We start from the raw sequence: 26,569 nt of genomic DNA, 5'->3' as shown, positions 1-26,569 counted from the left end.
AAGGTCAATTATCAGGAGGTTTTACAATAGAAAAAACTACAGTTTAACAATGTTAATTTGAACACCGAAAAATACACTACACTGTTCACACATCACTTCAATGAAGGATTTTTTTTTAAAGTCTGATGGGTTGTACCTTCATCGAAGTAGAAGAGTTTCATGGTCAAACAGACGTTATTGGGCAAGGGACCAAGGTTTTGCATAAGAACATAGAGTTTGCGAATAAGAAGGACACTTGATTTTTTCAGATCATTACATGTCACACTGGTGTCTCGCTTGTTGCAATTACTGCAAAGGAAAATTCAGAATAAAAAATTATATTAAAGCACTGTCAATTATTTATTATTTTATGAACATTCTAGTGCCATTTATTTATTGTATTTTACCTTTACAACCAAATGTGAATATGAGCATTAGGTTAACTTTTTCCCTCAATTTGAGTGGGTGTAAATAAGAAAGGGCCACTGGCCAACATCAAAGGAATAAGTGACTAACCTGTAAAATCAGTAATTCAGCAAACAAGAGAACCTATTAGGCAGTCGAGATTAAAAAGCTGTTAAATCAAGGTTGCGTGGTCAGAAAGATGGAGGGCTAGACGCGTTGATGCGGATCTCCAGGCAGGTCCTGCAATAATCCTGTGCCCCTGAATGTAATTGACCTACGCAAATGCTGGCAGTATACTACTGATGTATGGTGGATTGGCCGGGCAGGTGTGCTACTTAATAGACCGCTGATGTAAGACGCTGTTTGGTCCACGGGAAGCTGAGGCCCACTGACAATATAGCGGCGGCCTGACGTGCTAGAGAATTCTCCAGTGTCCTGGATGGCAGAGCCCGAGGGGCGGGAGAATGGCCCTATCATGGCCCTGCACTTTCTGACGACCGTATCGATCCCCTCTTTACCCTCCTCGGGAGGAGCTCACCTGCAGAGCGTAGGACAGGAGCGGAGGCGCTGACCGCGTCCGGAGCACTGAGGCCTGGGGAGCGGCTGAGGCGAGTCTGGCTCCGCTGAGACCTGACGGTGGAGAAAGTTGGAGAAGCCGTAAGGGCGAGCAACCCGTCCAGGCCCCTGGGGCTACTTTGCAGACTGAAGACTGTCTGATAAATATTGCAGCAACCCGCGCCTTTGGCCCCGCATTTGGCCTGGTGAGACGGTGGAGGCGGACGGGAGCCTGGGGGACCGGGGACAAGCTGGGACTGTCCATGAGGCTGTTGGACCCACGGAGATACAGGTCCAATAGGTACTGGGCCACCCACATACACCGGGCGGAGGCAGATGGCATTAGGTCGGAGCAGCTGGCATGGGCATTGGGAGCCCTAGTCTGACCGCTGTGGCCCCTGGTTGGTGAAATCGTCCCCCTCCCCACGGGGCCAGCAGTATCTAGTACCAGGACCCGGAGTGGGGCGGCACTGGACTCCAGGGCGGCGGTACTGTGCCCTGATCATACGAATACAGGAACATTTAGACTGCCTGGCTGCTAGGAGGGAGGTGGAACACATGCCTACTGCCTGCGAGTTGGTGGCCCTGGTCCGACAACTCATCAACACTAAGAAGATGGCCAAGAATAAAGCCCCCAAGCCCCCAAGACAGGGACGACTCAACCATTTTGCGAGAGTGGTGGATGCCCCCTTTCCTCCGGGGTCTGAGGCGCAGCATATGCCTGACAATGCAGCCCTCCTCTTGGCTACACTGTCTTCCTGGAAGACCCTGGAAGACAAAGTGGGTGAAGTATGGTCAGAGGTCACTCAACTGCGCTAGGACCTCCGCAATACGGCGGAGCAAGTCACTACGGCAGAGTCCCGAATATATGAACTGAAAGACACTGTCGCCACTCTGCAAAAAGGAAGTCACAGAAGCCTGGTTCACCACGAAGGACATAATATGGCAGCTAGAAGACTCAGAAAACAGGCCCGCAGGAAAGAATCTTCGCTTTTTAGAATTCCCCGAGGGTGCTGAAGGCACGGACCTAGTGAAGTTCCTTGATAAATGGCTTTGCTCTCTCATTTCACAAGTCAAGTTCTCTTCCTGCTATATCATAGAAAGGGCTCACCGGACCCCAGGTACACCCCGGTCCCCTGGAGCCACAACCAGAATGATCATAGCCCAGTTTCTGAATTTTCGAGATAGGGATAGGATTCTGGCTGAAGGTCACAAACTCACTGATATGAGATATGAGAACTCTACTCATATCGTTTCTGGACTGCCTTGTTTGAACGACACAAGTCGACGGGCTGTGTCTTGGTGCGGTTTAATGCCGTTTTGGTTTGTACTCAGTGGGTTTGCGGACCCTTTTAAAGGACACAGAGTGTTTGCAAACAGTCTGATGGACCAATCGGTAATTTGGCTTGTGCTTTGAAAAAAGGTCTGGGGCTAAAAGCCTGTCCTCTCGAACTCAGTATGGTCTTTAGACTGTCGTCTTGAGCTTGATGCAGTCACTGGGCTGATGTGTGATTCGCTTGCGTGTTTGGGTGCTGTGTGGATTGTGGACCGATGCAGATGATGGTGCTGGTGAAATGCTGATTGAGTGTGTAGCAACTATGCTCTCTGGACAGTTGGTTTTGACGTTTTGAGCGACTCTATTTTTTCTTATTTTTAGATGTTGGTGTTGTTGTCCGATAGGGACAGTGTGTGTGTCTTATATTGAGATGCCTTGTTTGAGTAAGTTAGGATGTTTTGGATGTCGATGTTGTTCTACCGATGCTCGGTTGGAAGAGAGTCAGCCTGCACCTCTGGAGGGTTCCCCAAATGTTGACATATATGTCAAGCATGGTATTGGCCCTATTATGTTTAGCACATTGTGGAATAAATATACAAGGGACCATTCTGAGCTGCAATGGCCACTTACTGGTTAGTTCGATGAACAAAAAATACATTTTCTGCAGGACAAATTGTTTGCTAAAAGGAGTAGACAGTCCATGTTTGATTCTTTGAGAGTGTGTCAGAAAGAAGCAAAGCAGCAACGCGTGCGAGCAGAGAACGAGGTTCGAAGGAAGCAGACACAAACTATTACGCAAAAGGTGGTAGCTTATGATAGAGAAAAGACGGAGAAAGGCATAGAGTGCGCAGATAGGAAATTCCGACGTGTTATGTTACTAGGGAGGAGGATGAGATAGTTGAGGAACTTTTAGATTCTCGTGTCCCACCACCCTATGCTCCACAGCGGATATACCCCACGGTCCCCACATCCCAGCCCTCGACCCTTGGAGTTGCTCCCTCTGATGCGGCCGTTTCTAGTACTACTGCCTCAGCCCAAGACCCACTTGCCTCCCTTGTATTTCCGCCAGCCACAGGAGCGGACACGGTTACTTCTCTTTTTCTATCTCTTCACTCTCCTGCCCTGTCTTTTGGCTCTGTCTTGTTCACTACTCCCCTTACACCCCAACTACTCTGTCTCCCTATATGATGATACCTGTTTCTGCATCCGCCCCTTCCCCTGTGAGTGTAACGCCCCAAACACCATTGAATACTGAAATGCCTGCACGTGGAATTCCCAGAGCCAACTGGGCAGCAGCGCGAGATCGCATGGAAAAAGTGTTAGTGCGCTCTGTGGTCGTTACTGAGGAGAAACAGATGGTGGGGAATCAGGCAGCCGAATGGGCCCGGCACCCAATCTATAGTGTGGAGGATATGTGGAGTGTTATGAAAGATTATGGGCCCTTCATACAGAAGCATGCCCTTAAGCACATGTCTGCCACGCTGATAGAATTGTGGGAACAGTGTTTCCAGGGTACCGCACCACAGATTATCTATGACATACGAGACAGGGTATATGTTATGGGCAATGCCCTGAATGATGTTTTTAACAACGTGACTACACTAGTGGGTTACAGAGGCAGGTTACTCCAAAAGGTTCCGATATTAGGGACACAGCACCCCGTGAGGGAAGTCCATCCCATTTATCATCCTGAAATACCAGAACTGCACAACTCCACGGATACTGTAATAAGACTGCAAGCCGACGCTCGGTTTAAAGAGCAAGGGCCCTACAATCCTTGGAAAAGGAGCGAGGTCCTTTCCCTAAAGAGCCAGTTGCCGGATCCAGGAAAAAAGCGCACTGCATATTACAAGGAATTGACAGAGGCGGCCTCCTCCAGATTGATGACGCTAGGTGACATAGAGCTGTTTTTCGGCTTGTTGGTACTGGTGAATATATGGAGCCAGGTTCACATGCAGGACCTTGCGTTGGAGTGGGTGGCACAAAGGACGAGATCAAAGCATGGGATAAGGAGCGCAAGCCCGGTGAGAAGCCAAAGGCAGAGCTATTGGCTTTACCGGGGTGTATTATCACCTATATGCACTCCCTTATCCCACCGAAGAGAGTGGTTTGGGATAAGTTGACTGCGTGTCGCCAGAAGAAGGACAAGAGTGTTTTGGATTTCTTTACTAGATTTGAAGGGGTGTTTCTAGATTTTAGTGGTCAGGATTTGTCACAAGAGGGTGGTGTCCGTTTGTTTGTCAACAGATTCGTTACCAATTTGCTCCCTGATATTGCAACTAGGTTGCAGGCCTCGGAAAGTACCTGGAAAACATCCTCCCCGTCAGTCATATGGAGTATGGCGCAGTATTATTAGCATAGAGAGAATGAGTACAAGGAAAAGGTAGAGAAGTCAAAAGATTTGAAGACGAGGGTGTTGATGCAGAAAGTTGCAAGAGGAGGGGGAAGAGGGTGTGGTTCGGGTTCAGGTCCACGGCTACCTCGATCTAACAGAGGTGGTGCTTCAGGTACACCTGTGGGACCCAACCAATGTGTGTACTGTAAGAAAGAGGGACATTGGCGGAACGAGTGCCCGGCATTGTTGCAGAGAGGTGGGGCTCAGAGAGGTCAGAGTTTCGTAGGACGAGGACATGGAGGAGGAGGTTGAGGGGGAATACAGTCAGAGGACATGTCTTACATTAGACAGAGCTGAACTATTTTGACGATCCTCGGGGAAGACAATAATATCATGATGATTATGATATGGATGAAGTGACAGGGTTGTCTTACAGTTAGGCCAGCCAGGGGCAGGGCAAGGGACCAGTTCCAGTGCCTGTAGATCAGCATGGACCGTACGTTACTGCAGATTTACAAGGTACTACCGAATTTCTTTTTGTTGATACTGGGGCTATGAATAGCTCTGTCTCCCATTCACTGGTCCCGGGGCAGCTCTGTCTGGCCAAAACAATGTTTTGGTGGGTTTCCCAGGCGTACCTGTTGCCCCATTTCTAAGCCTCTTGCCTTGACTATTGGCCCTTCCACGGTTGACTCACCATTCCTGTTGACATCAAATTGTGGAGAGAACTTACTAGGACTGGATTTGTTAAAACGGTTGCAATGCGACAATTTATTGATCTCCAGACAGTGTTTACATGACTTCTGGCTTGTGCTAAACAATGTCTGGCCAAAGATGTTACACTTCCTCCCCAGTTCTGAGATGTGCCACATACACTCTGGGCTACAGGTGATACTGATGGGAGCTTGCTTCAGATTCCGCCAGTCTCTACACAGGTCAAGGATAATGCCAGAATGCCCCGAATTCCCCAAAACAAGACATCCCAGGCAGGAGAGAGGGCCTTGTTGCAAATAATACAGGAATTGATTAAATCTGGTGTGGTTGAAGGGATAGCAGGGAATGTGTGCAATAGCCCTATACTCCCTATCCAAGAAATGACACCCTTGGACACTTCTGATGCTCACCCTGATGTTTATTGTTTCGTCATTAACCTTAGAGAGGTAAATAAAATTGAGGTTCCCGGATATTCAGTGGTCCCCGACATTGCCACAATGATTCCCCTATCAGCCAAATTCTTTTCAGTGAATAATGCTTTCTTTAGCATTCAAATCCATCCAGATAGCAGATATCTGTTTGGATTTGCAATAGCCGGTCAGAGCTTTAGATTCTGTCGTGCTCCACAAGGCTATACAGAAAGCCCAAGCATTTATAGTCCGGTTTTAAAAAACACAAATGGATTCTTTGGTACTTCCCCCTGGTAATGTGTTGCTGCAATACGTTGATGATCTTCTTGTGGCCTCTGACACTGAAAAAGGAAGTAAAGAGGCCATAGTTAAGTTACTACTACATTTGGCACATCATGGACACAAGGTGTCCTTATCGAAATTCCAATATTGTCGACAGGTGGTCACCTACTTAGATCACCTACTGTCGAAGGAGGGTCGCAAACTAACACCTGAGCGCATAGCTGCTATTACTAATATGCCTGTTCCTAAGACCCAACCCGAGGTATGCACGTTACTGGGGATAACTTTGTATTGTCGGCACTGGATCCCGAACTTCTCCTTACTAACAAAACCCGTCCTGTACCTCACTACTAAGGATGTGCATGAACCCCTACCTTGGACATCTGCATGCTAGCAAGCTTTTAAACAATTACCCTTTACCATGCTCATGACGAGTGTTTCTGTAAGTAACAGAAGTTAGTATTAGATTCCTTACCTTAGAATATGCCCAGGCGTCAGACTGGATCGGGAAACTTTTGCGTAGCAGTACCCTTGTGCGTCGGTAGGTGTCATCTGCAGCTCCGCGTCCGTCGTCGGCTTCGTTGGCGCCGGGATGACGTCGCCGGAGTACTTAGACGCCGCCCTCGCGCGCTGACGTCAGTTCTTATACACAGCTTTTCCGCGCCAGAAACGCAGAGCCATGATAAAAACCAACACTGGTGCCATGAAACTAGGGCCCTGAAAGGGGATGACCTTAACCCTAGATATTGGTTCGTAGAACGGGGAGGATGGTTGGGGCGGTAAGGAATTTAATACTAACTACTATTTCTTACAGATATCGTTACCGAAGGTAAGTAACTAGTGCATCTGAAAGAAACAGGTTAGTATTGGATTCCTTACCTTAGAATAGATACCCCAGCAATACCAACCCCGGCAGTGGGTCTGCGAACCAATGATCACACCAGAAAGTTCTGGGGACCGGAACGGCCAAAGAAGCCATCTCTCCGTACTTGGCTGTCCAGGCAGTAGTGTCTTGCGAACGTGTGCAGCGAGGCCCACGAAGCTGCCTGACAGATGTCCTGCAAGGGGACTCCCCGACCTAGGACAGTAGTAGCCGCCGTGGCGCGAGTGGAATGGGCCCTCAGCCCAACAGGAGGCTCCTTTTTAGCCAAAGAATAGCACGCTTTGATTCACAAGACGACCCAACGAGAGATGGTTCGTTTGTGCACCCCGACCTTTCTTAGCGCCCACGTACCCAACAAAAAGTTGGTCATCCACCCGGAACTGACGTGTGCGATCCAGATAGAATGAGAGCGCATGTTTTGGGTCCAGACGGTGGAGCCTCTCTTCCTCTTTCGAGGGATGCGGAGGCGGAAAGAAGGTGGGCAAGGTGATGGACTGCCCGATGTGGAAGGCTGTGACAACCTTGGGCAGGAAAGAGGGTCGCGTCCGCAACACAACTTTGTCCGGATGGACAGAAAGGAAAGGAGGTTTAGAGGAAAGAGCCTGGAGCTCACTCACTCTCCTGGAAGAGGTGATGGCAACCAGGAATGCAGTCTTGAGAGTAAGGAGACGAAGGGGACAGTTATGAAGTGGCTCGAAAGGAGCGCACATCAGATAGGTCAGGAAGAGGTTCAAGTCCCACTGAGGCATCACGAAAGCAACAGGAGGAAACATATGATTGATGACCTTCAAAAACCTATTTACAACTGGGGACTTGAACGAAGAGGGCTGATCAGGGAGCCTTAAGAAGGCGGAAATGGCAGAAAGGTAGCCCTTTAGAGTGCCCAGAGCAGAGCCCTGCTGGGCAAGAAAAAGAAGAAAGAGAAGAACCTCTGAAAGAGGGGCAGAAAGGGGATCCTCAGCCTTTGCTGCGCACCATGCCACAAATTTGTTCCAACTGCAGGCGTATACCAATTTTGTGGAGGGACGCCTGGCTGCCAGAATCACATTACAGACTTCAGGAGGCAAGTCAAATGGCCTCAACTGCTGCCACTCAATCTCCAAGTATGTAAGTGGAGACTGGACAGGTTCGCGTCGAGGACCATCCCCTGCTGCTGCGACAGAAGGTCCTCCTGAAGAGGCAGATGAATCGGGGGATCGACAGACATGCTGAGCAGCTCAGGATACCAGTATCTTCGTGCCCAGTCCGGAGCCACAAGGATGACTTGGGCCCGGTCGCGCCTGACCTTCTTCAGCACTCTGGGCAGCAGAAGTGGCATAGGCGGAAAGGCGTACAACAGACCGTAGCTCCACTCGCGACGAAAAGCGTCTCAGAGCGAGTGCCGCCTTGGAAATTCCAACACGCAGAACTGATGACATTGCGCGTTCTCTTCTGTGGCGAATAGATCTAACTAAGGCTCTCCCCACTGCTGAAAGAGGCCTTGCGCAACGTCCGAGTTCAGACGCCATTCGTGATCCATCATGCACCGACAGCTGAGTTCGTCCGCCCTGGCGTTCAGGGAACCTGGCAGGTGTTGGACCACTAGGGTCACGCCCTGATGTTCCAAACACTTCCAGAGGCGCAGAGCCTCCTGGAATAGGGTCCACGACCCCAACCCGCCCTGTTTGTTTCAGTACCACATGGCAGTGGTGTTGTCCGTGAACACCTGCACTACATTCCTCCGGACAGAGGGGAGGAATGCTTTCTGTGAAAGCCGGATCGCCCGCAGCTCCAGAAGGTTGATGTGGAGCCGGGACTCCGCCGGAGACCAGAGGCCTCCGATCTCCGCCTTTCCCATGTGCCCCCCCCAGCCCTGGAGGGACGCGTCCGTCACAACTACACTGTCCTGTTGGGGAAGGGAGAGGGATCTGCCGCTGACCCAATTGCGGTCCGTGAGCCTCCACTGCAACTGTCTTGATGTGCTATCCGAGATCAAGACATGGTCGGACAAGTTGCCCTGATGCTGGGCCCACTGAAACTTCAGGTCCCACTGCAGAGCCCGCATCCGCCACCTGGCGTGATGCACCAGAAGGATGCAGGAGGCCATCAGCCCCAGAAGCCGCAGCGTCAACCTGACCGAGACTCAGGATAAAAGCTGAAAGATCAGAATCAGAGCCTGATTATCCTGAACCCGCTGTTCGGGAGGATAAACCCGAAACTGCCCCGAGTCTAGAACCGCTTCGATGAAGACGAGCTTCTGAGAGGGACACAGGTGCGACCTTGGCACATTGATTGAGAACCCCAGCAGGTGCAGGTGGTCGGCCGTAGTCTGGAGGTGGCTGACGACTATTTGGGGCGAGCCCGCCTTCAACAACCAGTCGTCGAGGTAGGGGAAGACTGAAACCCCTAATCTGAGCAGATGAGCTGCGAACACCGCCATCACTTTCGTGAACACCCGTGGGGCGCTGGTAAGGCTGAAGGGGAGCATGGTAAACTGAAAGTGCTAGTGGACTACCATGAACCGCAGGTAGCGCTGATGGGCCGGCAGGGCGGGGATGTGAAAATAAGCGTCCTGCAAGTCCAACGCTACCATCCAGTCTCCCGGGTCCTGGGCAGCTAAGACCTGAGCCAGTGTCAGCATCTTGAACTTCTCCTTTCGGAGGAAGCCGTTGACGTTCCGCAGGTCCAAGATAGGGCGTAGGCCCCCTTTGCCCTTCTAGGGAACCAGAAAGTAGTTGGAATAACAACCACACACTACTTCTGGCCCAGGAACGCGCTCGACGACACCTTGGCCAAGAGGGCCGTAACTTCCTCTCGCAGAAGATTCAACTTCCTCTCGCAGAAGATTCAAGTGATCCCCCGACACGCGGTAGTACTGTGGTAGCATGGCTGGAGGGGTCGCCTCAAAGGGGAGGGAGTAGCCCCTTCGGATGATTTGCAGCACCCACCTGTCCGAAGTGATGGAGCGCCGGTGAAGGAGGTGATGGCGATCCCTGCCTCCCACTGGCGTCATGTGGGCCTGAAAGCTCGGACTAGGAGGGCTTTGAGGCGGATGCTCCAGGGTGGATGTGGACTGTGTAGGAAGGTGGATACCTGACTATGGTTGCCCCCAACTTTTTGCCTGGTGTTTTGCTGGTTTTCCGACTTAGTTGACCTGGGGCCCTGCTATGCAGGACCCCAGGCCCACTGCTCTCTCTGTAAAATGGATTCCATGTACCTTAGGTACATATCTAATTGGATACTGAGTCACCTTATCAGCCCCTGTACAGTGTACCTTAGGTACCCAGGGCATAGGTGTACCCAGGGCCTACCAGGGGCTGCAGCATGTATTATGCCACCCCTGGCTGGCCATCCAAATCTGACACAACTGGCTGCGCGACAGCTGGGGCAAGGTGGTGCAAACACCCTTTGCTTTAGATATAGTATTCCTATATCTAACCCTAAAATGGACACATGTATTCCTATCAGTCACTCCTATGGCAGGCCTTATCAATCCTGAAGGCAGAGTGCGTGGAATTATGTGAGATGGTGCTCTGGCATGAGCTAAGCCCGTTTGCAGCTTGCGGAACCAAGTCCTAATAGCTGTTCCATGATATCGCATACCATATACTCTTAAGTGCCTTATAATCCTCGCGGTTATTTGCCAACTTTGGTATCGCTTTATCAAAACAAGTCGAGTAAGGTGTCATACGAATTGGAATACTGACCCCTCGCCAATTCTGGCGACGGGGTTAGCATTCCACCCTTCTAGAGGGACACGACATGTATGTAACTGTGAACCCCGGTTAAAGTTAACTCGAGCCTCAGCATCACAAAATGGATGCTGCCACCACAGACACAAGTCTGACCTCCTGCTGCTGGGAGTCCTTCCAGCGAGGAGAGCTTGGACAAAGGGTTTCCTGTCAGGGGTGGTGCTAGCACCATCCCAGACAGGGTTTTGTGTATCCCAGGTAGGCAGGGCTGAGAGGAAAGTGACTGCAAGTGGCACCCCGGTGCTCACTGTGCATATGCTGGTTTGAACCAGTTCCAGGGGCACACCAACCCCTGAGCTGGGGAAAGTCCGGACAGGGGAGAGGGGTGTAACCACCCCCCTTCCTGGTCCCACCCATGGGCAGGACCTAGTTGCGTGCCAGCCCCTTTCTTTAGTATAAAGGTAGGAACGGGGCCCCCTTCCCAAATTAGATAATTCTGAATCTTGACGACTTTCCACGAAAGAACTCTTGAACCTTTCTGAAGACTCTCCCTTGTGGCTAAGGAGTAGCCACCCTGCACCAGCGGGCACCATCTAAGCGCATGCGGTTTGCTGCAAGTCCATCCTCCGGATCAAGACTGCCCAGCTCGACGAGACCCGGATTCCCTGGCACCTCTGACCTCTACCTACATCATCAGCCCAGCTGAGATTCGTGGGTGTGACGAGACCTGAAGGGACCGGCCATCTTCAAAACTGCACGACGCTTATCCAGCACGACCGCGGAGGGAACCTCGAGTGAGTGCTTTGGGGTTTGAGAAGCCCTAACCCTGAGCAGCTCCAGCACCGAAGTCCAGCCCCCCAGCATCCACGAGATGTGCGTGGGGCCCTTCTGCTCTTTGCTGCTCACCGCGTTGTCCGGCTACTTGCCTGCTGGCTTGTGGCCCTCCTGACGACGAACCACAACACTTCCATCGCTGGTCTGGTTGCTCCAGACTGGCCCTTGCTCCCCTCCAACAGAGGAGCACCCCGGACCCTCCTGGTCCACTCCAGACGCCATTTTGAGCTCACCGGTGGGCTTGACTTTGCCAAGGTTTGTTGCCCCAATCCTGGGTCCAGCATCGCCGACAGCAGACACCTTCGTGGGACAGCTCGCACCTCCATCCCGGTCGCCGAAAACACCTCCTGGTCCGAGAGACTGCAGAGCCCAGCGTCGCCCACTCACCTGGTCGAGGTGACTTCATCGGGTGCCATCCTGGTGCCCGTCTGATCACTGGCTAGTGATTAAGAACTGAGTCCCCTCTGCTTTCAGGTCGTCTCCATCATCGATCCAGGCTTGGATCACATCGAACTTCATCGCTGGTCGCCTGCCAGCAACTTCTTCTTTCAGGCTCCATAGACTGTAACGAGGATTCCCGACGTCTTTTGAACCCTATGCAGCCGCAGCCCCTGGGCTAGGTAACTTGAGCATTTCGGTGCTCCAACGTAGGTTCACTATCTAAGTGTCCAGATCCTTTTTCTTTTTCAGCCTAACTAGTCGGATTCGTCCGATAACACTAACTTTACGAAATCTAGCATCCATAGACTTTGTCCCGCATCCCGCGTGAGAGTGCACACTCTGCACCGGATCTCCCTAGGCCTCCTGCTCCTAACCTGAAGGTTCAGTAGTGTAGTCCTAGCGATCCTGAAGCCTCTGGATCTAGTTACTTACTTGCTAGTATTTCGCATTCCACTTTTGTAGTATATGGTTTTTCGTGCCCCTCGGGCATTTGTGTAAATTGTGCAACCTGAAGTATTTTCTTAAGAGTTTTGTTATGTGCTTAGCTCCCTGACTCATAAAGAGATCAAGGTAGACTTGTTATAAATAAATATCCTTTTATTTTCATAACAACTTGTGTGGTGTCCTTTCACTTGGTGTTCAAGGGGTATATGTGATGGTATAACAGCTGGCTTAACACGCCCTCTAGAGTTTAGCCTAAAGACTGCTCTTGTCCATGCTACTAGGATAGCTGGTCTATAAGGTTGACTTACAACCAATCATCAATAAGGGTCGTTTGGAATGATACATAGGGATCACTAGAATAGTGAGCACTGCATATCAGGCCAACTTCTCACATTGGTGAGCAGCGGTTGGGATTTGAGCTTGCTGTTGTTTTACCACACGTATCCTAAGAATATCATTTGAAAGATCACATAAGTACCAAGGTACATATAACTTAGCTTAGAATACTCGGAGTTCTACTGAATCAGCTGTTGTAGTGTAACAGGGCTTAGCACACCCTGACAACAACTCTTAGCAAGGGATCAGTAGGCAAACAAATAGTGTAGGTAAGTGCACCACTTACACCTCACTAGAAGCATGTCTACCCACGGAGAGTCTGCAGAGACTCCCCTTGTGGTTATTGACCCCCCACAGGTCATATCAAGATATGCAGCTCTTAGCTTCCAGGAGATGAGACAAGTGTGTACCTCCAGGAAGCTAAAACAGGGTTCTAACCCTACCATCCCATTTCTGATAGGTCTCTTAGAGACTTATGATGCAAGGAGGGCTTCTAACACAGGCCCTTCTAATCCAGATGGGAGAATGCCCCCCTTAGAGAGAACCCTTGGGGACCCTGACCTCAACCTCAATGGAACAGTTAGAGAAGGAGAGGAGGAGGATCAGGAGTTGTCAGGGGATGAGGCAGACAAGGGTCAGGTAGAAGTCAGTAGAATCACCAGGACCAACTTAAGCAGGCATGAAAATGGACTTGGGGGACCCCCAGGCCCACTCTCAGGCAGGCTTAACATTGGGAGTGGACGAGTTAGGTCTCTATCCAGAGGCTCTAACAGATCCATTCGAACCAATGGCTCTCAGACCTCTTCTCACAGAGGGATGACATCCCCTCAGAGGAGAGAGCATGAGGCCAAGATGAGGGAAGTCAATCTAAGGATTGAAAGGGAAGAACTTGCCCTGGCCAAAGAGAGACTTGCCTTTGCTAGAGAGCAGAAATTGAGTGGGGCAGACCCCACTGGTGGCAGCATTTTACCTAGAGAAAGGGACAGGAGTTTAGACACTAGACACCTGAGTAAGATAGTGCCCCCTTTAAACAAGGGGATGACATCCACAAATGGATGACTGCTTTGGAGAGGGCCTGCACTGTCCAGTGCATCCCCCAGAGTCAGTGGGCAGCTATCTTGTGGCTCTCCTTTGAAGGTAAAGGTAGAGATAAGCTCCTCGCTACTAGAGCTGAGGATGCTAACAATTACCAAGTCCTGAAGAATACACTGGTTGATGGGTTTGGCTTAACAACTGAACAGTACAGGTTGATGTTCAGAGACACCCAGAAAACTCAGTCTCAGGATTGGGCTGACTTTGTTGATTGTGCCACTAAGGCTTTTGAAGGCTGGCTACTGGGAATTAAGGTTACTGATTTCAAAGGATTGTATAATCTAATTATGAGAGAGCAAGTCTTAAATAATTGTCAGAACCAGTTATTACACCAGCACCTGGTAGACTCTGATCTGACCTCTCCACAAGAATTGGGTAAGAGGGCAGACAAATGGGTCAGAAGCAGGGTTAGGCCTAAGAACCAGGGTGGTGACCAAAAGAAGGAATCAACCAAGCCTCAAGAGAAGGGTGGGAATAAATCTTCTGATCAAACCCCAGGGCCCCAAAACTCCTCTGAAAAGGGTGGGTCCCAAAATCCTTCCAATACCCAAAAGAAACCTTATTGTCATACCTGCAAACAGGTAGGCCATTACAAAAGTGACAGCAGTTGCCCAAAGGCCAACAACAATAAGGAGAACATACCCCCAGGTAAAACTTCCCAGCCTCCTGTTACTACTAGTAGTAATCCCCCAGGTGGTGGGAGTGCCCCCAAGAATCTGGGTGCATTTACTTTGGGAGTTCCTGGGGACTCTGGCCTAACCAGGTCCCCAAACTTAGATACTATTGTATGTGATACTGGCATGGGGTTTGCCAACTTCACAGCTTGTCCCAACACTTTGGGCAAGTACAGCAGGAGCCCCTCATCAATGGTTCAAAAGTTGAGGCCTACAGAGACACAGGGGCTAGCATCACCATGGTGGCTGAGAGCCTAGTCCCCTCAAGGCAACTTATACCTGGAGCCACATACCAGGTAACCAACATTGATGGAGTGCAGAGGGATCATCCCATAGCAGTGGTCAATCTCAGCTGGGGAGGTGTCACTGGCCGCAAGAGAGTGGCAGTGTCACCAAACTTACCTGTAGATTGCCTACTGGGGAATGATTTAGAGATCTCAGCCTGGGCTGAGGTAGAGCAAGAAACCCATTTTAAAATTGTAAACCTCTATGGTAAGGTTAGTGGGGCAGTGATAGCCACAGCCCCAGTCCAAGATGTCCTCCCTGAACAGGTCAGGAGGGCTGTGCCAGTCACAGCCCAATCTCAGACAGATTCCTTTCCTGAACAGGTTGGCAAGGCTGTGATGGTCACAGCCCATACCCAAACTGAGACCCTTCCTGAAAAGGTTGGTGGAGTTGTGATGGCCACAGCTCAAACTCAGACAGATAGTAGTGTTGTAAAGCCTGAAACTATGGATCACTCCACTCAGACAGAGAGCATTGAGGAGGAAGAGAAATCTCCCTCCCACCAGAATCTAGGAAAGGATCAGCCTCCCCAGGGAACTGATCTGACCCCTTGTGAAGAAACTGCCCCAGAGGTAGTCAGGCCTAGCCTGGCAGAGCCTCTGATGTCAGTGGACCCTTCCAAGGTGGGACCCAGTCTGGAGCAGGTAACCTGCCCCTCTCTACCCTGCCTCAATCAGCCCAGGGCTGTAAAGGTCAGGGAGGCCAGTGGTGGACCCCAAAGGGCCCCCTGTCCAAAAGAACTCCCCAATCAGAAGATTAAGGGCACTGAAGCTAGTAGTCCTAGCCAAGTGAAAATAAAACAAACTCCTGAGGGATCCCCCTTAAAATTAGCTAGGGACCTCCCACAGATGGACACTGTTGGGCACAGCCAAACCTGGGGCCTAAAGACCCCAAACCTGACCTGTCCCTCCAGTAAGCCAAACAGAGGGACTCAGCCTCCAGCTTTAGGTAGCCAGAGGTTGACCCTGAGAGCTCACAGCAACTCAGTCCTGGAAAGAAAGGCACATATGGTGGATAGTGATTGGAGGAAGTTGAGCCCAACATTAGTGGAGTCTCACTTCAGTACTCCATTCCCACACCAGCCTTTTACTTTGCCAAAACACACCGCAGGTAGAGATTCCCTATGGTGGAGACCCTCAGATACCCTTAGGGTGAGGGATTGCTTAGTGGACCATGAGATAGGGGGTAACCATGCCAGTGCATATACCACCTCATATGGCCACTCAGGCAATATAGGCTTACCTGGTCAAGGATAGCCTTATATCCTTTCGTTTGGGGGGGGGGGGTTATGTAGGAAGGTGGATACCTGACTATGGTTGCCCCCAACTTTTTGCATGGTGTTTTGCTGGTTTTCCGACTTAGTTTACCTGAGGCCCTGCTATTCAGGACCCCAGGCCCACTGCTCTCGCTGTAAAATGGATTCCATGTACCTTAGGTACATATCTAATTGGATACTGAGTCACCTTATCAGCCCCTGTACAGTGTACCTTAGGTACCCAGGGCATAGGTGTACCCAGGGCCTACCAGGGGCGCCCTATCTGAGAAATATGTTTCTCGAGGCGTTCGATACTGGTCTCCTTCCTATTGATCAGCGCCTGGCCACCATCGTTATCATTCACAAGGAAGGTAAGCCGCGCGATTGTTGTGCTTCGTACAGGCCTATTTCACTGCTTAATGCTGAGCCCAAGATACTTGCTAAATTACTGGCTAATCGACTGATTAAGGTGATCGGCGACTTGATCCATCCGGATCAATCCGGTTTCATCCTGCACCGAAATACCGCCCTTAACCTCAGGAGACTCCACGGAGTTCTCGCGAGAGCTGGAACTCTGACTGAGTCAGCCATTTTGGCTTCCCTTGATGCCACTATGGCTTTTGATACGATAGAATGGCCGTATCTCTGGGCAGCTCTCGCTAAGTTTGGTTTCGGTTCGAAATTTATCGCCTGGGTGCAGCTCCTTTATGAAGGACCGCTAGCCCAGGAGGTGGTGAATGGCAGGGTTTCCGGTACTTTTGCACTTGGACGTGGCACCCGTCAGGGTTGTCCGCTGTCTCTGTTGCTTTTTGCCCTCGCTCTGGAACCTTTGGCCGAGTGGCTTCGCTGGGAACCCTCGATCAAGGGTATCCAGTGGACCCCTGACTTTGAAGATCGTGTCTCGCTATATGCAGATGGCATTCTTCTTTATCTCACCTCCCCCCGGAAATCTCTTAATGTGCTTTTCGATGTTCTTACCTCCTTCGGGAAGAACTCGGGTCTTGTTATCAACTGGACCAAGTCCTGCGTCTACATTCTGGCTGGGGATCTACCTCCGTTGCCCCGTAGATTTCCGATTAAGGTGGCCGAGACTGGTTTTAGGTACCTGGGGATTCATGTCTCCCTGAACTCCGCCGTCCGTTACGAGCGTAACCTTCATGCCCCTCTCCAGCGGCTTAAACTTGACGTCTCACGGTGGCGACGACTGCCCCTTTCCCCATTGGGGCGTGCAACTCTTTTTAAGATGATGTCGCTCCCCAGGTTCCTATATGCACTACAGAACTTCTTTGATCCTATACCTCCGGGGTATTTCCGTGAGGTTGAGGGCCTTCAGAGGCAACTGATTTGGGACGGGCGTGCTCGTATCTCCCTACCCAAACTCACTTTGCCGTGGTATGACGGTGGCATTGCCCTCCCTGACATCAAACGCTACTACTGGGCCTCGCAGCTATGCGCAGTTAATCATGTGACTTACGCCCCTGGTCATACTCCTGCCTTTGCAATGGATAAACATCTTCTGCCGGGCGGGAATTTTAACAGGGCACTGTATTCTAAGAAACCATTTGACGCCCTGACTGGCCCTACAAAAAGTGCTGTGCGAGTGTGGCGAGATGCGAATGCTGCTATGGGGTGGAGTGATAGGTTGACCCGAGTGACACCGTTGTATGATTCTGACCGTTTGGGCAATTTGTGGAGAACGAAAGGATTCGATAAATGGGACATGATTGGTATATGCAGGGTGGAGGATCTCTGATCCAGAGGTAGTATTAAGACTTTTGAGGCACTCAAAATTGAATATGAGCTTGACAACAAAGAACACTTCAGGTACATTCAGGTGCGACATGCTTTGACCTCCGTTTCTCCCCCGGGGATGGAGATTCCCCAATCCTCGCCGCTGGACGATCGTATCCTTGACGGCCATGTGCCGGATAGTACCATATCACTGATTTACATAAAGCTCATCAATAACAGGGCTGATTTGCTTGAGCGTCTCAGGGCTTCGTGGATCGCGGGCGGCCTGGAACTAGATGACGAGGATTGGCAAACGGCCGTCTCCTCCCCTAAAGAGGTGGCCATACCAGCCCGCCTCCATTTCGTACAGTTGAAGATCCTCCATCGTGTATATGTAACTGGTACGCGTCTGGTGCGAATGGGTTACTCTCTTGATGGGATATGTAGGCGCGGCTGTGGCATGAGTGGTACCTTCCTGCATATCATTTGGGAGTGTCCTGAGGTGGCTGCCTTCTGGGCTAGAGTGCATGCGATTATGGAAAGTCACCGGGGTCTCTCTATTGCTTGAGGCCAAACGATGCCTTCCTAATGTCTGGGAACCTACGGACTACAACACGGCCCAGACTTTTTGGGCGACTCTTGGTAATATGGTGGCCAAGAGGGATATTGCGCAACTCTAGGGTTCCCACAGACCACCTACGATAGCGGCTTGGAAGGAGAACATGGACTGGTGTATGTTCAGAGAAAAGACGGTTTATGTGGCCCGGGGCCGACCTAAGAAATGGGGTAGAATTTGGTCCCAATGGAACACTTCCGGTGGGAATGTCTGCACTCCCCCACAAGACTACACCATTGAAATCTCGCTGTCCCCTTAGTTGGCGTTCCAGGCTTAAGTTTGTAATAGTATGTACTGACCGATCTCCTCGCCGCCCTTCATCTCGAAACATATGCTCCATCATAGTCTGCTAGTCGGATTCTATCGCCCTCTCCCTTTGATTCCCTGTAACTGATTATTGCCATGTGTCTGTGTTTTATGTTGTTAGTTCAGTTCATCAAAATTCCAAAACTAAACCTACAATACTTGTCTTTTGATTCTGCGTCATGTACAGGATTATATTGCGGGTCGCTTAACCCCCAAACTAGGTACCGGGGGGCCTGATCGTGAGACGTCATAATGTTCAAATGTCATAGCGGCCGGCCCGCTGGGTTGTAGGCTGACAGCTGTGTATTGTGCATAAATATAATAAAGGTTTTTAAAAACAAAAAGTGATCAAAAATGATCGAAAAAGTTCAGTCAAAAAATGACTAAAGTACCACTTTTTCCAGATCGGCGCTTGCTGGCGCGGAAAAAAGAAGAACTGAGGTCAGCGCGTGAGGGCGGCGTCTAAGTACTCCGGCGACGTCATCCCGGCGCCAACGACGGAGCCGCAGACGACGCCTACCGACGCGCAAGGGTACTGCTACGCAAAAGTTTCCGGATCCAGTCTGACGCCTGGGGATATTCTAAGGTAAGGAATCTAATACTAACCTGCTTCTTTCAGATCTGTGGGCATAGTTCTACATCGTAAGTTTCTTCATTTAATGCATAAACCTTGAATAATTCTGTGCTGCCTGCACGGAACCCAGAGCACATTATTTCATTCATGTAAAATATCCAGGAAAAAGATCTGTATAGTGTTTACCACTGAAAGATATTTTCCATTCATTTGCAGCGTAGACTGTCAGCGTTGTATTTTCCTAGAGAATGCTGGTAGAGACTACAGGAGGCTGGAACTGCAAACTCCCAACACAACATTGCAGAAATATACCTACAGGTATGACACTTTTTCTTCTGCATCGTAGGATCTTCATTAATGGTCACAATTCGAATAGAATAGCAAGCTAATCAAACTTAGTACAGCGTCTGTCAGATATATATATATATATATATATATATATATATATATATATATATATATATATATATCTTCCTGTGAGACTGTAGAGATCGTACAAGGGAGGCAATCCTGAACAATCTGTAGAGTAGCATAAGACAAGAAAACCTATTTGAAGAGGTTTCTTAATGTCTCTTGTCTGGTGATCAAGCCTGCTGGTCAGGCGAAACGCGTCCAGGGCTCTGACAAATAAAATATAATTTGTCTGGTACACGGTCTCGCCAGCGTGTGGTTTGTCTACTCGTTGAGGTGTTGTTCTAAAAGACCCGGCAGCGGAGGTCTTTGTTACAGGCGAGACACCCGTTGGTTTGGCAGGCGGTGACTACTTCCGAGGCAAGGAGTGGAGAGGATATATATATATATATATATATATATATATATATATATATATATATATATATATCTATCTTCCTGTGAGACTGTAGAGATCGTACAAGGGAGGCAATCCTGAACAATCTGTAGAGTAGCATAAGACAAGAAAACCTATTTGAAGAGGTTTCTTAATGTCTCTTGCCCAAACTTAGAGTCAGCTTGAGTATCTGATTCCGAACAGTAATACTTTGTGAAAGAATGCCGAGAGCTACAAGTGCTGCCTTGCAAATGTCCTGAATAGATACTTGCCTCAGCCAAGCTGTGGCTGCAGCTTTTCTTCTTTTTGAGTATCGTATCGTATCGTAAGGGGTGCTTATAGAGCGCACTGACACCATGGGTTTCCTGGCGCTGGTTGGAAGTAGAGGGGACAGAGAGACTAGCCAGATTGGGGGAAGAGCCAAGTTGTTTTTAAAGACTTACGGAAAAGGGTTAGAGAGTTAGAAGTTTTGAGAGAGAGGGGGAAAGAATTCCAAAGCTTGGGGGCCAGGTAAGCAAATCTCCGGCCTCCAGATCTACAGAGCTTGAAGGAAGGAACAGTCAAGAAATGGAGGTGAGAGGATCTCAGGTTGCGGGATGGGCAGTAGGGTCTGATGAGGGATTTAACGAAAGCAGGACAGGGGCCAGCTAATGACTTAAAAATAAGGCAGCCGATCTTAAAGGCTGCCCTAGAGACGACAGGGAGCCAGTGGAGTTTGACAAGAAGGGGCCTGGCGGATTGCCACTTCGGAATCCCTAAGGCCAATCTCGCCGCCTGATTTTGGACCACTTGCAGTCTAGCCATCGATGTTTTGGGCAGGCCGTGGTAGATCGAGTTAGAAAAATCTAGGCGGGAGAGGACGAGGGCCATGATAACATGCAGGAGGGCATCGGGTGTGAAGAGGTATGCCACTTTCCTGATCCTGCGCAGTTGGTAGATGCAGGACGAGACCACGGTCCCTACCTGCGGCCCTAGGGATAAGGCGGAATCGATAGTGACCCCCAGGCTCTTCACCGAGGCTACAGGAGTGGGAGAGGGGCCCAGGTCCGCCGGCCAGAATTGAGGCCCCCAGGAGGTGGCGCTCTTGCCGGGGAGGAGGAGCTCCGTCTTTCCGGGGTTCAGCTTTAACTGATTATGGCCCATCCACTGGAGAATGTGGGACATAACTGCTTAAAAGTTGGGGATAGCGGAGGGGGAGTTAAGAGAAAAGATGAGTTGCAGGTCGTCCGCGTAATTAAACACGGTGACGTCCCACTGCCTCAGGGAAAAAAGAAGGGGGCGAAGATAGAGATTGAAGAGAAGAGGGGACAAAGAGGAACCCTGGGGGACCCCGCAGAGCGAGTGCTCTCTGGGAGCCCTGAAGGCGCCCAGGCTGAGGGTCTGGGACCTGCCGGTCAGAAAGGATCTGACCCAGGCCAGCGCCAGGCCCTGGATGCCAGCCTGTTCGACACGGTGGAGAAGGATGTTGTGGTCCACCGTGTCGAAGGCGGCTGACAGATCTAGTAATACCAGGGCCTGGGGAACAGCCTTGTCAACACCGTCTCTCAGGGCGTCCAGCACGGCCAAGATCACTGTCTCCGTAGAGTGGCCGGGTCTGAAGCCTGCCTGGTTGGTCTCGAGAAAGTTGAAACTCTCGATAAACTGAGAGAGACAGGTGGTGACGTGGGCTTCCAGGATCTTTGAGAAGAAAGGTAAGAGAGAGATAGGGCGGTAGTTTGCCGGGACAGCGGGGTCGGCCCCCGGCTTCTTCAGGAGGGGCACCAGCACGGCCTCCTTGAAGGAGCCCGGCACCATACCGGAAGAAAGAGAGGAGTTTAACAGGGGGAGAATGCAGTCTGGTAGAGAATGGCAGATGTCCCGGAGTATAGAGGGGGGACAACAGTCGTCTGGAGATCCCGACTTAACGCGGGTAGCAAGAGTGGCCAGAGATGTAGAATCTAGAAGGGGAAATTGTGTGAAAGAGGGAGAGTTGTGAGGAGGGGAAACAGATCCAGCGCCAGGAGACGTGACGGGTATGGTGTCCTTGATTGATACGATTTTTTCGATAAAGAAGGTGCTGAGAGTATTACATGCTTCCTGTGTGGGGGCCTGAGTAGAGAGCGTCCTGGGGTCGGAAGTGAATTCATTAAGCACCTTAAAGATTTCCTTAGACTGGCAGGGGGCAGATAGAATTTTGCCAGAGGCATAGGTTTTTTTGGCATCCAAGATGGCAAGTTTGTACCTATTGCGTGCAGCCACATAGGCATCTCTGCTTGGGGAGCAGTAGTCCCTCCTCCACTTGCGTTCAAACTGGCGGAGTTCTAAATGGAGGGCTTTTAAGTGGGGGGTGAACCATTTGTGGGAATGACTGTGCCGGGATTGGGGAAACTTAGTGAGGGGGGCGAAGATGTCACTGGCTGTAGTGAGCCAGTCTGCCACAAGCCTACAGAGCTCGTCGGTGCCAGTGTCATTGGGTAGCAGGGGAAACGTTTGGGAAAGATGATCCGATAGTTTGGAGGGGTCGACAGCCTTCCACTTGCGAGCCGTGCCACCCTCCCGTGGGGGGACCCTAATCCGACCAGCCGCCGAGAATGTGGTGTCGATCAGAGAGTGGTCTGACCACACACAAGGTGAGGCCTAGGTTTGCCTGGTAAAGGCTTAATGGCAATCTGGTAACATAGGGTAGTGCATGAAATTATCCACTTAGCTAGGGATTGCTTTTAGGTAGGTAAACCTTGTCTCATGGCCCCATAACTTATAAACAGTTGGGAAGATTTATTTTAAGATCGAGAAAGTGTAATGTTCTCTTTGCTGCAGAAGTGGGATTTGAAAAAAAAGGTAGGAAGAGTAACACATTGATTGAGATGGAAATCTAAGACTACCTTGGGCAAGAAAGAAGGGTGTGTATGTAAAACAACCCTGTTATGGTGGAAAATTGTAAACGGTTCTACGGAAGATAGAGCTTGCAATTCACTGTCTGTATGAGCCGCGGCAATTGCAACCAAAAAGGCAGTTTTTCATGATGTGTTGCAGCGATGCCTTATGGATCAGTTTAAAGGGGGATCCTATAATTTGGATAGTACTAGGTTTGGCTCCCAAGGAGGAGAGGGGTTTCTGCAAGGAGGAAAAACATTTGTTAGGCCTTCCAGAAGGTCAACAACAACTGGAATCTTGAAAAACGATTCTTGTGTTGGAGATTTATGATATGCAGTGATAGCTGCTAAGAGAACTTTTATGGAGGACAGTTGTAGGCCAGACTTGGCTAGGTGTAGTAAAGAAGGTAGAATTATGTCTTCCTGTACTGTGATCATAATTCTTTGAACGACACCATATGCATAAGTGTTTCCACTTAAAGCGCAGCAAGCCCTTGGGCGCTTTGCTTCTTTAAGAATAACACAATCTTTTGGAAGATTTAGATGTCCATACTGGATGACTTCAGGCGCCATGCTGTCAAATTCAATGGTTGGATCGAGGGATGAAGAATTCTGCCCTGATGTTTTGAGAGCAGGTCTGAGCAGGAGACGCTTGTGGTGGGTTATGAATACATGGAGTAGGTCCATCTACCACCATTGTCTCGGCCAATCTGGAGTGATGCCGATCATTGTGATGCGTGATCTCAGTAGCTTTTGGATCACCTGCTGAATTAGTGAAATTGGTGGTAAGGCATACACAAATAAAGTCTACCAGTCTATGAAAAGGGAAATGCTCAGAGACTTTTGTTCAGAAATTCTGGATGGGATGTCTTGGGATTTTAAGTTTAGGTGGGTAGGGAAAAGATCTAGTGTTGGGGTGCCCCATTCTTGGAAGATAGTGTCTACAACTTTGTCGTTGAGGACCCATTTGTTGTTTTCTTTGTTGAAGGGGCTGAGGAAATTTGCTTCCATGTTTAGAACTAGTGGGATGTGAAAGGCATTAATGGAGAATCCTCTGCTAGAGCCCGCTGCCATAGTGTTTGATCCTGGTAATACAACTGTCTGGACCTTGTTCCACCCTGTTTGCTGATGTAAAACATTGTGGTGGTGTTGTCTGCTTCAACCATGAGGTGCTTTGAATGCGGAGATAGAAAAGACGCTTTGAGGGCCAGTAACACTGCATTCAGTTGAATAAGGTTTATGTGGTTTTTCTTTTTGGGACCATAGTCCTTGGATAGTCAAATTGTTCATGTGGGCACCCCATCCTGTTAAAGATGTATCTGTGACGATTGGCTGAGATGGGGTTGTTTGATTTTTTTAAATGAACTCCGGACAGCAGATTGCTAGAGTTGGTCCACCATGCAAGGGATTGGCGTGCATTGTACATCAGGAGGATCCGATCTTCCAAAAAACCTGCTCTTTGAGACCATCAATCTTCCAGACATGCCTGTAGAGGTGTCATGTACAGGTTGTGTTGCCCCAATATTGATGCAGGACGCCATTGATCCTAGGAGAGATGCTACCTTGCAAACAGTGGGCATGGTCTGTTGTAGAATTTGGGAGCATTTTGTTTGAATTTCAAACACTCCCTCCTCCGAAGGATACACGCCTTCTTTTGGAATGTCCAGAGTAGCTCCCAAAAATGTGAAGCACTGCACCGGTATTGCTTCTGTTGATTAAACTAAAGACCTAATCTTGCCAGGAGATACGGTGCAGTGGGTTAGTCATCCTTTGCTTGGTGAAAAGACTGCTCTGATGAGCCAATCGTCCCAGTTTGGTTATCTCAAAATACCTTATTTTCTTAGTTGAGCCGCAACCACTTCCATACATTTGGGAAAGGTTTGTGGCGCTGATTTGAGTCTGAAAGGTAGAAACGCATATGGATAGTGGTGAGAGCCCACAAGAAATATAAGAAATGATATGTGACGCGGAAGTATGGGAAATGAAAATACGCGTCCTGTAGATCTACAGCACAGAGCCAATCGTTCTTCCTCAAGTGCGGGAAAATATGGTGCAGTGAAAACATTCTGAACTTCTCTCTCTTTATAAATTTGTTGAGGAAACTGAGGTTCAGGATTGCCCAAAAATGATGTAGGTGATTTTTCTTATGACGAAGAAGTAGCTCATATAGACTCTTTTGTCCCTCTCATGTATGGCCTTCTTGTGCAGTAGTACAGATGTTTCTAGTTTGAAATCGTGCAACTAGGCCATTATGTTTGTTGTGGAGGGGCTGGTGGTGGGGCACTGGGGAAATGTAGAGCGTAGGTGTTCTGAATAATATTTAGTTGTTAATTTTGTCCACTTTTCCTAATGAGACTGTACCACTCCCCCACTGGAGTGGGTAACGGTAGAGGGGGTATGAGATCCTCATTGCTTTGATTGAGAACTTTTTCACTTGGTTTGTGAGGGTTTGTGTGGAGAGGAGCTTTGTCTTTGGGATCTGCTTTGAAAAGACCGTTGAGGTTGTCTCTGTTGTTGTTGGTATTGATAAGGCCACCTAGTGGTTTGACCCCTATGGTAGAAATCTCTTTGGGTTTGAAGTGTTTGAATATTTTTTTTTCCTCCTCTAAACCTACTGCCTACTGCCTTAAGCACATCCACCTAATTTTTCATGCGTAACATTTCCTCTTCTGTGTGCTGTCCAAATAGGGAGGATCGGAGAAAGGCAGATTAGCAATCTTCACTTGTGCGTCTGGCTTTAAAGAGGATAGTCTCAACCAGGATGTATATCTTAGGGAAATGCCATGGCAAAACGCAGTAGTGGACGGATCAACAGAGTCAACAGCAGCACTGATGGATTGGTTGGAAATGAGAGAGCCCTCTCTGATAATTTCTACATAATCCTGTTGTCTGTGATCTGAAAGATCAGATATAAATGACTTAATTCCTTCCCAAGTCTCCCTATGACATCTGCCCAATAATGCTGCTGAATTGGCATTACGTAAGTGTGTAGATGCAGTGCCACACATCTTCTTTCCAATTGCATCCATTTGTTTGCTTTCTCAGTCAGGTGGAGGCATGGTCTCCGGAGCAGAGGCTTGATCCTGCGAACTGCTGTGACAATCACAGAGTCAGATTTATGATCAGTTTTGAAGAAGTCTGGATCCTGAGGAGGAGGTTTGTATTTCTTTAATAGCCTCAGAGTCGCAAATTTCTCTGTAGCTTGAGTCAGAAATCTTTCCTGCACAATGGTATGAGGCCTGGAAGAAGAGGAAAAAGAGGCCTTGGTGTAACTCTGGATTGCAGTTTCCAGTATAACCGATACTGATGGTTGGGGGGTATCAACTTGCATGTTGAGCTTAGAAGCAGCTCTAGCTAGAGCGTCCTGAAAAGTAACAATATCATCAACAGGAGAAGATCCAGATAGAGAGCGAGGTGGAGACGTTGGTGTATATGAAGAGGAGGAATGAGGCAATCTTATTTGTGGTGATGTTGACAGTGATAGTGGGCGACTGGGAGTTCAAGGACAAGTGGGAGATTTTATAGATGAAGGAGCTTTCCACTTGCGATATGCAACATTGATGAAGCTCTTGAGTGCCGATGCATAGGAGAAATATTAAGAGGTTGCATGGGAACCTAAAGAGGATCAGAAGGAGGGATAACAGGAGGTATTGATGGAAGACCTGTTTCGGAGAGGAAGGGTCCATATGATGGGGTGAACCGAACCAGCAGGAAGAGCACAAAGATTTCCATATGAATGATGTTCGACGTCATGAGAGGCGTGTTCAACGTCGTACGCTGTCTCTTAGACAGCAACAGAGATCTTGTAGGAGAGGCATGCCGTTTCAAAGTA

General features: G+C 49.4%; 1 protein-coding gene across 1 annotated transcript in view; it reads right to left on the bottom strand.

Moving 5' to 3' along the window:
• HORMAD1 (HORMA domain containing 1) overlaps positions 1-26,569 on the bottom strand; it is a 974,569-nt gene that overhangs the window by 481,023 nt on the left and 466,977 nt on the right. Inside the window, exon 15 of the mRNA XM_086947457.1 lies at positions 137-288. Coding sequence (XP_086803583.1) covers positions 137-288 — 152 coding nt within the window. The remainder of the gene's footprint in view (positions 1-136; positions 289-26,569) is intronic.

Source organism: Lissotriton vulgaris, chromosome 12 (genome assembly GCF_964263255.1).
Source record: "Lissotriton vulgaris chromosome 12, aLisVul1.2, whole genome shotgun sequence".
In the NCBI taxonomy this organism is placed as follows: Eukaryota; Metazoa; Chordata; class Amphibia; order Caudata; family Salamandridae; genus Lissotriton; species Lissotriton vulgaris.
Note: the sequence above shows the minus strand (reverse complement) of the source record. Positions and strands in the feature narration are given on the sequence as shown.